This window comes from Corvus hawaiiensis, chromosome 15 (genome assembly GCF_020740725.1).
Source record: "Corvus hawaiiensis isolate bCorHaw1 chromosome 15, bCorHaw1.pri.cur, whole genome shotgun sequence".
In the NCBI taxonomy this organism is placed as follows: domain Eukaryota; kingdom Metazoa; phylum Chordata; class Aves; order Passeriformes; family Corvidae; genus Corvus; species Corvus hawaiiensis.
Window position 1 is genome coordinate 3,522,152 of NC_063227.1, and position 15,176 is coordinate 3,537,327.

Sequence of the window (15,176 nt, forward strand, 5' to 3'; positions counted from 1 at the left end):
GGGGGGGGCGTGGTAGGGCTCGGCCGCCTCCCGGTGGGCTTTGCGCGCGGTGCCGCCCCTGCCTCCCTCAGGGCCGGGCGCGGAAGATGGCGGCGGGGCCGGGGAGTGAGTGCGGGGCTGGGCGGGAGACGCGGCGGGGAGCGAGCGGCGGCGGGGCTGGGGGAGAGAAGGGGCAAGAAAATGGCCCGAGGAGAACGGAGCGGTTGCGAAGGACCCTCCCGGGAAGAGCCAACGGTGGCGCGGGGCGGGGCGGGGCCAATGGGGCCGGGAGGGGCGGGGCCAATGGGGCCGGGAGGGGCGGGGCCAGCTGCGGGAGCCGCGAGTTCGAATCCCGGTGTGCCCGGGCGCTGCCTCCGCGCACTCCTGCCCTGTCCCGCAGAGCACAAGCTGCTGAGCGCCGGCCCCACCGAGCCCTGGTCCATCCGCGAGAAGCTCTGCCTGGCTTCCTCCGTCATGCGCAGCGGCGACCAGAACTGGTACGGGACCGGGGAAGGCGGGCGGCGTGTGCAGAGCACCGGGTGCTGTCACCCCGCTGCCTCTGTTCAGAACAAAGATGGGGTGTTAAAGGTGTACCTGGACAGGTGTACCTGGACAGGCATTTTGTTGCCTTCATATCTACTGCGTAAAAGGTGTGTTTGTCAAAATAAAGAGGGATGAGAGCTGGAAAGGGACTTTGGACACGGACATGGAGTGTCAGGACAAGGGGGAATGGCTTCAGCCTGACAGAGGGAGGGTTACATTAGAGATTAGGAAAGAATTCTTTACTGTGAGGGTGGTGAGGCACTGGAAAGGGTTGCCCAGAGAAGTTGTGGCTTCCCATCCCTGGAAGTGTCCATGGACAGGTTGGACAGGGCTTGGAGCAACCCAGGATAGTGGAAGGTGTCCCTGTCCATGGCAAAGGGTTGGAACAAGATGATCTTTAAGGTCCTTCCCAGCCCATTCTATGATTCTGTGTTCATAGTTAGACGAGGTGAGTTGTGGACAAGGATATTTGGTAACAGATTCCTGTGCACTTAACCTATAGCTCTGCTTTGCTGTGTTTTTCTCCTCACTAAAGTAAGGGTTTTGTGGAAATTTAATCATGTAATCAGAAGCAAGAAACTTGCTTTTCAAAACAAAGGAGTGAAATTATTGTTTATTAGAAGCAGGCAAATATTTTTGAGACTTGTACAACATAACTCCGTGGTGAGTTTATCATGTTTAGGAGGGTTTCTCAATGATGTGAAGACAGGTTTTCATCTTTTCTCTGCATGTTGGTTGGGGGAGAAGGTAAGTTGATGGTGACTTGCCATTTCCCTCCCACAGGGTCTCAGTCAGCAGAGCCATCAAACCTTTTGCAGAGCCAGGACGCCCACCTGACTGGTTTTCCCAAAAGGTAAGACACTGACATTTGAATCTTGGATACCAAATCTCTGCACAATCAGAAATGCCATATTGAGGACGAATTAAGGATTAATTGTTCTTCGCTTTGTCCAGTACCCAGTTACTAAGTAAGACTAACTAAAGAGATTCTTCACCAGGCATGTGATTAAGCTGTGGAATTCCTTGCCTCAGGAATTTGTGGATGTCCATGTATTTTGGTGTGTCCTGCTGTTTGGGCAAGCAAACTGTCCTCTGACTTCCTTTGTTTCTTCCCAGCACTGTGCATCTCAGTACTCGGAGCTCTTGGAGACCACGGAGACCCCTAAGTGAGTACAAAGGCTGACCCCAGCACAGCCTGCAGCAGCTCAGGGGGGACTCGTGGGTTCTTACAGCAGAGTCCTTGTCAGCGTTAAATTACTTTCTTACTTAAATTACTTTCTCCCCCAACCTACTCCTCCCAAAAGGAGCATTTCAGAACGAGAAAATTCAGGTGGAATAGCTGTTGTGGGACAGTGGGATCAGAGTTTGTCATATGGGAAAGATAATATTTATTTGGCTGGAATAAAACACTGCACGTTAGTCTTATTGACCAGAAGCTTTACACATAAATTTGTCATTGAGAATAGGGGTAGAAAAGAAAATGAGTGAGAAAGGAGATGTTCTGTATTTGTCACTATTTTGCAGTGGTTTCTTAGTTTTCTTATCACTGTTATCACTACAGCTCTGTGATCTCAGATATTTGCTGCTCCTAATTCCAGGCATTTTGGTTAGAGACTTAACATCAAATTAACTTTAAGATGGGATGTTTAAAAGTAATATTTGTGTGTGACTGATTTGTTTGTGAATGATCTTCAGCACTAGAGTTGAAAAATCAAAGGGCTTAGTAGACTTAGTGAACAGAAAAACAGATGTTTCTTCTTGGGTAGAAATTAAATTTCTCTTCAAGTGGAATGATTTTTTTCAGGTTGAGAATTTTTAGTGGACTTGCATCTTTGATCTGTTTCTGAAGACTTTAACACTGGGTGAATTAGAAAAAACATGCTGAAGAGATTGACCATTGTGCTGTCCAATATAATTTAAGGGAATTGGAAGAAGTTGGTTTTTTTGCATGAGCATGTCATGAATGAGAGAGAGCAGCCATTTTTGAAAGAAGAACTGGGGTTTCTGTGTTTTGTGTCTGACTTCTATTTTTTCTCTTACCCTCTAGGAGAAAACGTGGTGAGAAGGGAGAAGTTGTGGAAACTGTGGAAGATGTTATTGTGCGGAAACTGACTGCAGAGCGGGTTGAGGAGTTGAAGAAAATTATTAAAGAAACACAGGAAAAATACAGGTACATGACAGAGGTGTTAAAATGTTGCACACCTGAGAGTCCTGTCCTGAAAAAGCTGTCTAAGTGGGTCGTGATTGAGGTGAAAATGCTGCTTTAGGGTGTCCAGTTCAGTGATCAGAAAGTAAAACGATTTCATGATTACAGGCAACTCAAGAAGGATGCAGAGCTGATCCAGGCTGGACACATGGATAACAGACTGGAGGAGCTCTGCAATGAGATTATGATGTGAGTTATTTAATAATTTCTTCTCAGATTGTAGTTTCCTAACATTCTGTTTGTCCAGTATCTCTTGCCCCACATACTTTGGGTTAAGAGAAATGAGCTGGGCAGATGCTTTGGCCTCTGAAGGGGGACTTAGCTTGGACTGGGGGATACCAGCTGGTGTGGAACATCCTTTGGAGCTGCTCAGTAAAGAGCTTGGCCATGGCTTGCGGCATCATGCTTGCTGCCTCTGTTTTGATAATCTGCTGGAAGCGAAATTTCCAGTGTGCCATTCTCTGGCTCTGCTTCTCTCCTCGGGGGATTTGAGCCCAAGTCCACAGGGGTGGTTTCTTCTTGTCTGGAGATAACAGGGTGGGGGTCAGAAAACTGATTGTGAAGGGGGAACTGAGACACCCTGTGACAGCAAGTTTTTGTTCTTTATACAGAAAGAAAAAAATGGAAGAGGAGGAGGCAGAAGTCAAGAGGAAGGCTACAGATGCTGCTTATCAAGGTAACCTGGAAATGAGCTGCCTTCCCTTTCCACAGATATGTATATTTATAAGAATGTTTAGAAAATACTTAAGTCTTGTTAAGACTTGCAGGAGGAATTCCTTGACCCTAGAGTTGGAGAGAAAGGTTATATTCTTTTTCCAGCACTATATTTTTAACAGGGTAAAAGGCAGAGGCTTCTGAAAGAGGAACAAAATCTGTAGGAAAGCTGTATCCAAGGGGAAGTAGGATTAGTAAGGAGCTCTGTGTTAGAATGTCAGGCTTTTCACCCCTTTATTTTCCCTGGCGACTGAAGATAAAAGGAAGAGACTTTTATTCTGAATGTTTAATTCTTTGTAACTCTTGAGGCATTTAATTTGATGGTGGGAGGTGGTGAATACCCAACTGCTAGAGAAACCTGCAATTGAAGTGCATTACCCAGAGTTTGTATTATTTGGGAACTGAGCCTAGCAGAGTGCAAGAAATTCCTACAACATAAATTGTCCTTTTAAAGTTCTTCAGGATAAAGTCAAAGGTAACTTAGGGACTGTCCAGGATGGAGCCATGCAATCTCACTTTGGTTTCTGTTCTCTTCCAGCTCGCCAGGCCATTAAGAACCCACCTCGAAGACTCACAGGGGTGATGGTTCGTTCTCCCGCTGGCTCCACCTCCCCTGGCGGGGATTATTCCCTGGGAGATCTGTCCCAGCCTGCTGGGGATGATGCCAGTCCAGGGGTAAGGATCCTTCTCTGGGCAAGAGGGAAAGCCCAGCTTGGGACATGGGGCTCTGCATCCATCACAGAGAAGGGGCCTGGGGAGAAACCCTTGCCTTGCTTTGCAGACTCCTAGTGTTGTAGTGTGGTTGATGACAGTGCTGCTCAAGATCCATGTCCTCTTCCCTGTCTGTGATGGTCCGGTGCCTGGATCAAAGGCCTTGTAGGGGCATCAGTGGGTTGGCCAGGCAGTCTGTGAGTGCCTGGGAAGTGGCTCTGCAGGGCAGGGAAAGGGTGAAAGCACATGCCTGGAGTAGGGGCAGCGAGTGAATGGAGTAGGTGTCTGTGGTGTGCTGGATCAATGCTCTTGGGGGAAGCAGCAAGTGGGGCTGGTCCGTGTGGTGGAGTGTGGCTTTGAACAGTGTGGTTTTTCTCTTTCTCAGGTCACGCCAGGGACATTGCCCAGCACCCCAGTTGCCTCCTTCATTGGAATCCCTGACACCCCTCCAGGCTCTGCTCCCCTGGATGCCCCCATGACCCCAGTCACTGATGATTCACCCCAGAAAAAGATGCTAGGACAAAAAGCAACTCCGCCTCCTTCCCCTCTGCTCTCAGAGCTGCTGAAGAAGGGCAGTCTCCTGCCCACAAGCCCCAGGCTGGTATGGAGCTCTCTGCTCATATATGCAAGCACACAAACAATTTGCTCCAGACTCTCCCACTGAAAAAGGGGGATCTGCAAAGAATTTTTAAAAATGTGCAGTTTTGTGAGAGTCCCAGCAGAAGTCATATCTGAGAGGTATAAATACCCCTGTGAGCCGCAGAGGTGAGACCCTTTCCCAGCAGGACTGCAGGGCTCATGCAGCACAAAGGACTGGCTGTCCCCTCAGTCATAAGGAGTTGGAGTTGCAGGGTTTGCTAGAGGAAGTTGTTCTCCTCAGGGGAGGGATCTTGTTAGTCAGCATCATCCCCATCAGCCTCCATGAAGCTGTTCCTGGTGATTCCTACACTGGGCTCACAGTTCTTTACGTCTTGTCAGGAAGTTGTGTTCCAATATTTTTAATGCGTCTTAGCACAAGAGGAGGGAATCTGTGAATGGGGTTTATGGCCTATACTGAAGTGGTTCAGTTTTCTCCTAATTGTAGGTGGTTACATCACTGTGATGAGAACCCACTTGTGGTGTTAGTGACTCTGGAAGTCTTAGGAGATGCTGACACTGTTCAGAGCCCAGTCTGAAAACAGCAGCCATCAGCCTGCTCATCACACAGATTCCCTGGGTTAGTGCTTGTGCAATGGAGTAGGTGTGTTGCTGTTGACTTTTTTCTTCATAGTAGTCAGATTTAGGGTTTTTTCTATTTGTTAGCTTGGCTAAGTGTTCCATGGGTTCTGTGTTTGCAGGATGTAACATAGAATGGAATAGGGAAAGGTAATGGTTGTGGAAGGCTGTTTTCTTTGTAGGAACAGGACTGGTTTACAGCTGTTTCAAGGTCCATCATAGGTTCACTGTGTGACCTTGATCAAGTTACTTTCCATCTTGGTACTTCTCTTTCTCTCAACTCAAAACAAGGGATATTTCTGTGCCATCTCAGGATCTAGAGAGACTCATATGTGTAAAGGGTTGTGAGGTCCTTGAACAGAAGAACTGTGATAAACCAAATGATGCTCTTGGCCTCACCTCAAAGGAAGGTGGCACTGCAGCTGTATTACAGCTGAAGAACAGCAACAGAGTTTCAGACTCTCATGTTCTGTACTTGTATGAGGGGCCTCAGGCAGGGACTAACCTGAATAAAAAGTGCAGAAGAAATGCTGGGACAGCAGATGCTGGTCCTGTTCGTGGAGGTGCGCATCTGGCAGAGAATCACTGGTGTGGTGGTATCTCCAGGAACTTCAGTCTCATCCTCCTTTGACAGGTCGGTGAAAACGAAATGGCAGTGGCTTCTGGTCACATGAACAGCTCAGGAGTGCTGCTGGAGGTAGGAAGTGTCCTTCCAGTGCTGCACAGTGGGGAAATGCAGTCGGCACCTGGTGCTGTCCCTGCATCTCCAGCTGCTTCAGGTAACTCGGGCCTCTCCCTGTACCTTAAGATGTACCTTCAGATTGTTCCGTGAATTCTCTCTGGAGAAAGATGATGTCTACCTGGCTGGTTTGGGGGCTTCTCTTTCAGTTGTATCCCTATTTCTGTACCCTTGTCCAGCTCACCACTACTTTTTTAAGAAGACTCTAATCCTTACAGAAAAAAGAGTGACTGAAACAATTACATTTGATTCAGTCCTGATCCATGCAGTTTGGTTTTCTGGGTTTGACACTGGCTAATACCAGGCATTTGAGTGTAGAAAGAAAGGGTTTGTTGATGGGGAGTTGGGGAAAAAATGGTCAAGATCTGATTCCCAACGTGTCAAACACAGCTCCCTGTGGATTTGGAGAACTCATGTGCCTTCCCTCTGCTGTATCTTAGAGATGTGTTGAGGGTTAGACCACTGAGCTCCAGAGGAAGTTCCACAGGATGTGGGTGAAGGGGGGCAGTGCAAGACTCTCTGTATTGGGCTTTTTCAGAACGACCTGCCTAAGGTGAATTTTTTTTCTCAGCTTCTGCTGACCAGTGGTTAAATCACATTGTCTGCAACTGAGAATATATGTCATTCATTCATACAGAATTCCATACAAGTAATCTTGCTTTCCTTATTCACATTTGGTTTTTTAAGACCTGTTAATTTGGTCCAGACAGTTCAGTAAATTCAGACTGGAAGTTACAGCTAAGATGAATGGCAGCCTTTGATATAAGAGGAATTCTGCAGGAAAAACCTGCAGAGAGATCCGCTCCGCTCCCTCCCAGCTCCTGTGATGACTGTTTGTCTTGGCTTACCTTGTGTGGCTCTCTCAGCGCTGTTTTTCAGATTTCCCATAATTGTTTTGGGATGAGCCTTTGGAAGGGCATCTCTGTGCATGTGTGGCTTAGTCTGTCCAGCCCTTGCAGTGAGCGCAGTGTTCCGTAGCTGCATGATTCCGCCTCAGACTGCACACACAGTAGGAGTCGTGTGGTTTTGGTGCAGGTTCTCTGTACAGCTTTTGGGACTGTTTATAGGTATCTCTCCATGTCTTTTCCCAGAAGAAGCCACCAGACAATGAAGAGCCCAGTGGTGGCTTTGTGAACTTCAGTGGTGGCTGCTTCTTGCTCATGTGCTTTTCCCTTCTACTCTCTGTTAGGTGCTCCTACGCTTTCCCGGCTTTTAGAAGCTGGTCCTGCACAGTTCACCTCACCTCTTGCTTCCTTCTCCGCTGTTGCCAGCGAGCCTCCAGCTAAGCTCCTGCCACCCCCCGTAGAGCCTGTGTCCCAGGCCACTATTGTCATGATGCCCACACTGTCAGCACCAGCCGTTGTGCCACCAGCTGCAGCTCCAGAAAGCATAGCCACAGGTGCGTTCCTGAGCTACGCACTCAGAGGTCACGTCCTGCTGGAAAAGCAGAACTTCCCGTGGGATCAGCACCCAGCGAGCTCTCAGCTGGGCTTTATCACCTCAGACTCACCATCCTGGCCAAAAAGGATGGTTATGGCTGGGTTCTGGAGTAAACAGATGGTTTTAAACAAGGGTTGCTGGGTGGGGGTGCTGGTGATTTGCTGGACTGTGGTTCAGGGGTTGGAATCTCATTTTGTCTCTCCTGTGGGAAAGCAAACCCATATTTGTCTTTTATTTATCTACGCTGTGGTGGTGTGGGTGGGCCTGGGATACTTGTGGTTGGTGCTTGGTCTTACCCACTGCAGTGTTTGTTTATGTGGGGACTTCTCCACCTTGGTCTCTGACTGCCCCTCTCATCCTTGTGCAGTGAGCCAGCCAGAAGCCTGTGTTTCCATGGAGGCAGTGTCTGATTCCCATACTGTGACAGTGTCCATGGACAGCAGTGAAATATCAATGATCATTGATTCCATCAAGAAAGAGTGCCTGGGTTCTGGGGCTGGCAGCACTGCAGGGTCTTCCAAAGATCACTGCATGGATGGGAAAGAAGATCTGGATTTGGCTGAGAAAATGGATATTGCAGTGTCCTATACGGGGGAAGAGCTGGACTTTGACACGGTTGGAAATATTATAGCCATCATTGAGGACAAGGTAAACAGGGAAAGCAGAGTGCCAGTGCCTTTTGCTCCACATGCAGTTGGGTTAATCTCAAATGATTGCTGTTCACCAATTTAGTTAGTTTAAACAAGCAGGAGGTAACTATTCCAAAATGCTCATTCTCAAGATCGTTTTCCAGATCACTAGGAAAGGACACCACTGCTGCCTGTCTGACACTGGTGCTCCTTTTCAGAGTGCAGAAAGAAATCTTTCTTGCTTCTCTTGGGTAGGGTTTGGGTCATGTCTCTGGCAGGCAGATGAGTGCTGCTCGAGCATCTTTTCCAGGATGCTTTCAGTATTTCTGAAACTGAAGCTCCGGGAGAGATTCCTGCAGGGCATGATCCAAGTCTGGCTGCAAAAGGCAACTTTGTAAACCCAGTAGTCTGGGATTTCCACAGTTGTCTCAGTACCAAGAAGCATGGATTTTTCTTTAATCCCTCTTTCTGACCTTGGCCTGCACTGCTTTGTGTTTGTTTTGACAATAAAGGTAGACGACCACCCTGAAGTCCTGGATGCAGCAGTTGTTGAAGCTGCTCTGTCTTCTTTCTGCGAAGATACTGATGATCCTCAGACCCTTCCTGGCCCATGGGAACATTCAATTCGTCAGGAGCATGAGAAACAGCCCCAGATACCCCAAGTGTCTGTGACTGTGAAGCAGGAGAGACTGGAGTGTGAGGAGCCAGAGGCAAAGGGAATTCGAGACCTAATGAGCATCAGCGAGCTTGGGTCAGAAATAAAGACTGAACTTGCAGAGCAGGACCAGAGTCAGCTGGGCTCTGAAGAAACCATACCAGCAACTGCAAGAGTGACAGAAACACCAGAGCTTAGAAACCAAGAGGTAGAAGAAGATCAAAGAGCAGCTGTAACATCAGGAGAGACTTCTGAAATCAAGATAGATTCATCCCAGGGAGAAGATGCAGTGCTCAATCCAGTGAAGACAGAGGTATGTGGTCAGAGAGGCTGTCTGGAACTGGTGTGGGGAAAGAGAGGAGCAGTTGTGACAGGTAGGAGTGAAGTTTAGAGGAAGGATGAGTGCTGGGTTGAAGGTGACCCTTCAGTGAATGTGACTGACTGTTTCCTGGGAGTCAGGCTGCGATGTGCAGAGCAGCTCTGCTTTAGGCAGTACCTTTGTGTATCTCCCCCAGCCATGTGCAGAATTGCTGCTGGGAAGATGCTCAGTAAACCTCATTGCCTGGAGTTAGGTTAGGGTGAGTGAGATGTGCCCACACCTTCACTGAAGTAAGCTGACACAAACATCTAGATTTGTGCATTTCTCTTCCCTCCAGACCCCACCTGATGATGATTCATCCCCTCCACAAGTCCCAAATGTGAGTGAAGACTCCTCACAGGCTGATGTTCAGCACAAATTTGAGCTGTCAGGTAACTTAATTCAGCTAGGAAATCTTTTACATGCAACATTATTAGCTGGATAGTTGTTAGTTATCTGGTTCAGGTTTTTTGGGGAGGAGGGAGAAAAGATACGTGTAGGAACAGTGGTAATTACTGCAGGATAGTAGGCATTGGTGCAGGAGCTTTTGTAGGAAAGGCTGCTTGGGAGAGTCAATCTTTCTGCATTTCTCTCTTTGACAGAGTCAATGAAGGAGGAAGCCCAAGCCCTGTTTAGGAGTCAGATGAAGGTAATTCTCAGTTGGTTTTAGCCATCTTGAGTTTATTAGCAACATCTTGCTGCTGCTGCTGTCTGCTGAAAGGCAAAGCTTGTGTTCAGCTTTCTGCACTGAGAAGTGAGCAGCCTGCAGCTGAAGGGGAGGTTGCTTCAGACTGTAAAGGTGTTTGTGTATGTGCTTCTGGGTCTGTGGGGAGAAGCAGGGCATTCTGGGATTTTGTGGAAGTGCCAGTGCAGTTGTCAGCAGCATAACAAGAAAATCACTTTGCTCACAGAGCCATAGTTGATTTGGAGGCTCTGAGTGGCTTCTGTAGCTGGCTGTGCCAGCTCATGGACTCTGTGTTTCAGGATGGGCAGGGTGAGGAGGATGATGAGGACGGTGCCAGTGAGGCTGCCAGTTTGGAGGAACCCAAAGAAGAAGACCAGGGTGAGGGGTATCTCTCAGAGATGGATAACGAGCCCCCCGTGAGCGAGAGCGACGATGGCTTCAGCGTCCACAACGCGCCCTTGCAGTCCCACGCGCTCGCCGACTCCATCCCCAGCAGCCCAGCCTCCTCGCAGTTGTGAGTGTCAGGGCACACAGGGAGTGGAGGGTTCCCAGGTGTGGTTTGTTGAGTGGGTCCTAAGGGGGAATTTGTTGATGATTTGTCTGGTTCTCCTTGCTTACAAGGGCAAGTGTGCAGGCAGCACTTCAGTACCAGTTCCCACTTTTTCCTTCGGTCTTTGACGTGGATTTGCGCAGGCATGTCAAGGACAAAACAAACCACAGGTTTTCTGCTCTGAGGCTGTGTGCAGACTCCTGAAGGAATTACATTCTTCTCTTCCCAGCTCAGTGTGCAGTGAGGACCAGGAAGCGATACAGGCTCAAAAGATCTGGAAGAAAGCCATCATGCTGGTTTGGAGAGCAGCAGCTAATCACAGGTGAGTTTGATGTCTTGGCAGAAAGAAGTGACTAATCCTAGACAAGTCTCCACTCTCCCATCTCAGAGGCTTATCTCTCTTGGGAGATGATGAATCGTATTGTTACAGACAAATAAACAGGAGAGTGTGAAACAAATATTTACCAGCAAGGACAGGCACTGAGTGGACTCTTTATCTCTGCAGGTATGCCAATGTCTTCCTGCAGCCTGTAACTGATGACATAGCACCAGGCTACCACAGCATTGTGCAGAGGTGAGTTTCAGCAGTCTTCTGTGATTAGAACTCTGTATATTTGCACATTTGTAGGGATTTCTGGCAGGAATAATGTCGTTTTTGCCTGCTGTGCAGACTTGGAAAAGTACTCTTTTTCGGACATGATTCAGTCAGAAGCAGGCTTCCCCAAGAAGAGAGTCATCATCAGTAACAGGCCTGTACACTGTCCTGACTTCGAGTGAAGTACACTGACTTACACAGAACATTTTATCAGTAAGGCGAAACTGATCCATTTCTCCCAGTGTCAATCCAAGAATAGGATTTAACCTTTGGAATTCCTAAAAGCTGTTCTTTAATAGGCATTTTTTACTGTCCCAGATGGTGAACTTTTCTGGAAGAATTACCAGAATGCCCTGCTAGCTGCTGAAATCTCTCCTGAGCAGTTCAAGTTCAGTGGCTGCAGCTCTAGCTCCTTAGTGTGTCTGTCAGCTGTGCCTGGAGAAGGCAGATGCCTCTCCTGAGAGATCTCTCAGGCTGTTGTTACCATTCCAGGTAACTGCTGGGTACCTTGTGTCTTCTGACCCAGGCCTTGGTGCTGGGGAGCACAGCCCATGTGGGCGAGAAGCTGTTCAGCTAAATAAAATAGACACTGTAACACATCACAGACCCCGGCTGTTTGCAAAGGAGAGGGGAAAGAGTTTAGTATTTCTGTTGCAGTTCTGCCTGCATTTCTTCACAGGCCAATGGATTTATCCACCATCAAAAAGAACATTGAGAACGGGCTGATCCGAACCACAGCAGAGTTCCAGCGGGATATTATGCTGATGTTTCAGAACGCAGTGATGTACAACAGCTCTGACCACGATGTGTACCACATGGCTGTGGAGATGCAGAGAGATGTCCTGGAGCAGATCCAGGTAAAGTACTGAGCTGAGGCCAGTGCAGGACAGAGCACCTGCCTTGGTCCATAGGTCTGGCTGTCAGACCAGAGTTTCACTCCCAGTGTGTTTGAGTGCAGTGGGTCCTGTCCTTCCCTGCTTCTCTCTCATGGCAGCTCAGGTGTTTGTGTTGAACTACACTGTGGGTGAGTTAAAAAAGTAACACAGCAAAATTTTTTATAGCTTCATCCCAGACCAATTTCAAACGTAATTTCCTTCAGGGAAGTGCTTAGGCCAGCAGGAACCAGGCGTGGTTCAGGAACAGAAACAAGCAACAAGAACGGTGAATGACAGGGGATGCGACGGCTTCTTTGGGTGGCTGTGCTGGTTTATGTTGATATAAAGTGCACATGAAACTGCCCTGTGAATTTATGCTATTTAAAATATCCTTTGAAGCAGAATGTCCCAAATGGTAGGGCTAACAGAGTTTGAATTGGGGTTTTATAGTTCCTCAGAACTTGTGGCTTCTGAGGTAAATAAGGAAACTTATTCTGAGCAGCACACAAGGAACTGAAACTGCCTCTGACCCAATCGTTCCCAGCCTGTGGTCTGTGATAGTTGACTGACACACACTTACTGAGCTTGTTTTGCATGCCAATCTTAACAGAGTGTGGTTTCCTTGCAGCAATTTCTGGCCACACAACTGATGATGCAAACATCAGAGTCAGGGATCAGTGCAAAGAGCCTGCGGGGGCGAGACTCCACTCGCAAGCAGGATGCTTCGGAGAAGGTGAGAATGCTGCACCCTGTGCAAGGGCACTTGGGATCTTCTGAAGAATCCCAAGATACTGCATGAAGTTCCCACACCAAGGAGGCAAAACGTTCTTTGAAATTGGAGTGGCTCCAGCATCTTCATGTGAACAAATTTTCTTTAAATGTGTCTATTGATTAGATTTCAGTTCTAGAACTGTACAGCATTCCAAAGGCAGGTCTCATGAGCGTTTTCTGTCATCCAAATACTTCTATTACCTGTTTTTTAAAATAGGTGATAAAAACTGTAGGGAAATGAAGAGAGTATTGGAAGAGGTGTGAATACTCTCAGGCACATGGTGTGACTCTTGGGGATGGGCCTGCAGGGCAGGGAGCTGGACTCAGTGATCCTTGTGGTTCCCCTCCAGCTCTACAGATTCTGTGATTCTGTGATATGGCAGAATGGTGAGGGGAATTGCCATATCCTTCACTTTCTAGTCAGGTTTTTAGAGTTAGAGAATCAGTCAACTCTGGTTTGCTGCATAAAATACACCGGAGAGCCTTTGAATTCCACACTGATCTAAGCAATGAAGGTTTGTTGGGTTTTTTTTTCTTCTCTAATGACACATGCAAACTTGATGAAGTGATCTCAGGTACTCTCAGCTGGTGCACACAACACTGTTACAGCAGGGACTGCCTGCTTAGTTCTAGTGACAGCTGTACCAAGCAGAAATTGTTTGGTAGACCAGGCAAACTTGCTATGGCTGTGGAGGGAATATCCCTTTCCTGGCATTCTGGCTCTCTCAGTATCCCGCTTTTTGTCTGTTTTTATGTTCCTGCTGCATAAGACTGACACCCTGCAGGAAGGGGAGTGGGGCACATGTTCCTCTACGCTCGTGTGTGGGCTCAGTGCTTCTGTGTGGTGTGCATTTCCGTAGCTGATGCCTGATAAGTCCTTCTGTTTGGCCTTTTAACAGGACAGTGTCCCAATGGGCTCTCCTGCCTTCCTTCTCTCTCTCTTTGTAAGTATTGAAAGGCTCCAGCAGGTTCTGCAGTACTGCTGCCAGGTGCTCTGCTCCTTGTCTGGGTGATCACTGCACTGTCACAGCATCCTTAGCACTGCAGCAGGGTGTGTTTGACTTGGGGGCTGCACCACTGTGATCTGAGAAGAGAGATCTCAGTCCCTTATTCTCAAAATGGGTGAACGGGAGGGGCTTCAGTCTTTTCTTCTGGTTCCAAGTGTTTTTGTTTTGTCATCTGCTTTTGCTTTTTTCCATGACTTCTCTCCTGCTTTCTTTCCATGTAAGTGGGAAGACAAACCAAGTGGTGCAGTCCTGTAGTTCCTACATCTCTCATGTTTATACAGCTGCCCCTTCCACACATCCAAGGCAGTACAAAAGGTCTTGGGAGAGTGAGGAGTCAGCTGTGTGTCATTTATCCATTCCTGGTTTAGAAAGCAAATAAGATTGCAGAAATATCTTGCTCTGTGCCCGTGGTGATCTGGAAGCGTTTGGAAAAGTATTCCCTCTGGGAAACCCCAAGTCTCTGAGTTACTGTGAGGAGAGAGAGGAGGAAGATGGAGAGCTGTCCTTATCTCTCACGTGTATCTAAAGACAGAGGAGTACTCCAGGAGAGGCAGCAGATCAGCCAGAGAGAGGGCAGCGGATCAGAGGAAGCTCTCAGCTCGCCTTCTGCTCGTGGAAAGGAGCTATGTGGAGGAACTAGGGGGCTAGAGCCAGGGTCACTCAACTGGAGGAGCACTTCCCATAGGGATCAGCAGCTGATAAGGTAGGTTAGTCAGCAGTTTTCGTTTTCCCACCTTAAGCTAGAATCTGCTGCTTAGGAGAAAGCCTGCAGGCTTTGTCCAGGCTCCAAAAGCATCTGTCTGGGCCAGAGGTGTTGTCTCTCTCTGCCCTGGCTCCAGCAGTGCAGAGATGCTGCCAAACCCAGCACCCTGCTCTGTCCAGATCCAACTTCAGGTAGGTCTGCAGGCAGGGACAGCTTCCCTTTCTCCTGATGTGAAGGCAGGAAAAGTTGTTGCCAGATGCAGAATTCCCTCCTTCCTTCCCTCCTGCTGTGCCGGAGGGGACGTTCCTGTGGGGTTGTGTAACTGTGTTTGTTTGCCTTGTGAGCAGGACGGAGGCACCAGAGGGCGGCGCTGCGCCATCGAGGCAGACATGAAGATGAAGAAATGATGCTGCAGACACAGAATCCCAGCAGAATCCCAGGCATCTGGAGCTGGAGTGCAAGCAGGCAACTCTTAACAGCTGCTGGAGGAGGAAGAAAAGCTGCAGGTCCATTTCTGGGACCTTGTTCACCACCTTCACTTGCCCTTCTGGAAAGCAGTGTCTTGTCAGAATGTGTAACCCAAAGAAACTTCCCCAGAGGGGAAGACCAGCCCCCCTGCCTGTTTTAGGGCAGTCGTCTTGGGCTTCATCAGTGTTCTGGTGTTAGCTAGCAACTGGTGGCTCGTATGTACTGTAATGTGAAGTGTACAGATTTTTACTAGTGATGTGTAAATGTGATGTATATTAAAATCTGGGAACAAACCCGTGTGCAGTGTACTGAGCATCACAGCTCTGCAGGGAG

The 15,176-nt window shown here is 48.2% G+C and overlaps 1 protein-coding gene across 2 annotated transcripts; it reads left to right on the forward strand.

Moving 5' to 3' along the window:
* The first annotated feature begins 24 nt into the window (after positions 1-24).
* On the forward strand, positions 25-15,136 carry BRD8 (bromodomain containing 8). 2 transcript variants are annotated; one of them, XM_048319843.1, is made up of 21 exons: positions 25-105; positions 380-476; positions 1,306-1,375; positions 1,639-1,688; positions 2,570-2,692; positions 2,837-2,917; positions 3,340-3,404; positions 3,981-4,117; positions 4,539-4,754; positions 6,003-6,147; positions 7,297-7,506; positions 7,915-8,195; positions 8,689-9,144; positions 9,488-9,581; positions 9,792-9,838; positions 10,174-10,388; positions 10,654-10,746; positions 10,930-10,998; positions 11,699-11,876; positions 12,523-12,627; positions 14,723-15,136. In XM_048319843.1, exons 1-21 carry the CDS (start codon positions 87-89, stop codon positions 14,780-14,782), a joined length of 2,811 nt encoding a protein of 936 aa, XP_048175800.1. In that variant the 5' UTR covers positions 25-86; the 3' UTR covers positions 14,783-15,136. The 2 variants fall into 2 exon arrangements, with proteins under 2 accessions (XP_048175800.1, XP_048175801.1); XM_048319844.1 differs by lacking the exon at positions 4,539-4,754 and adding an exon at positions 13,565-13,609.
* Positions 15,137-15,176: the final 40 nt, after the last annotated feature.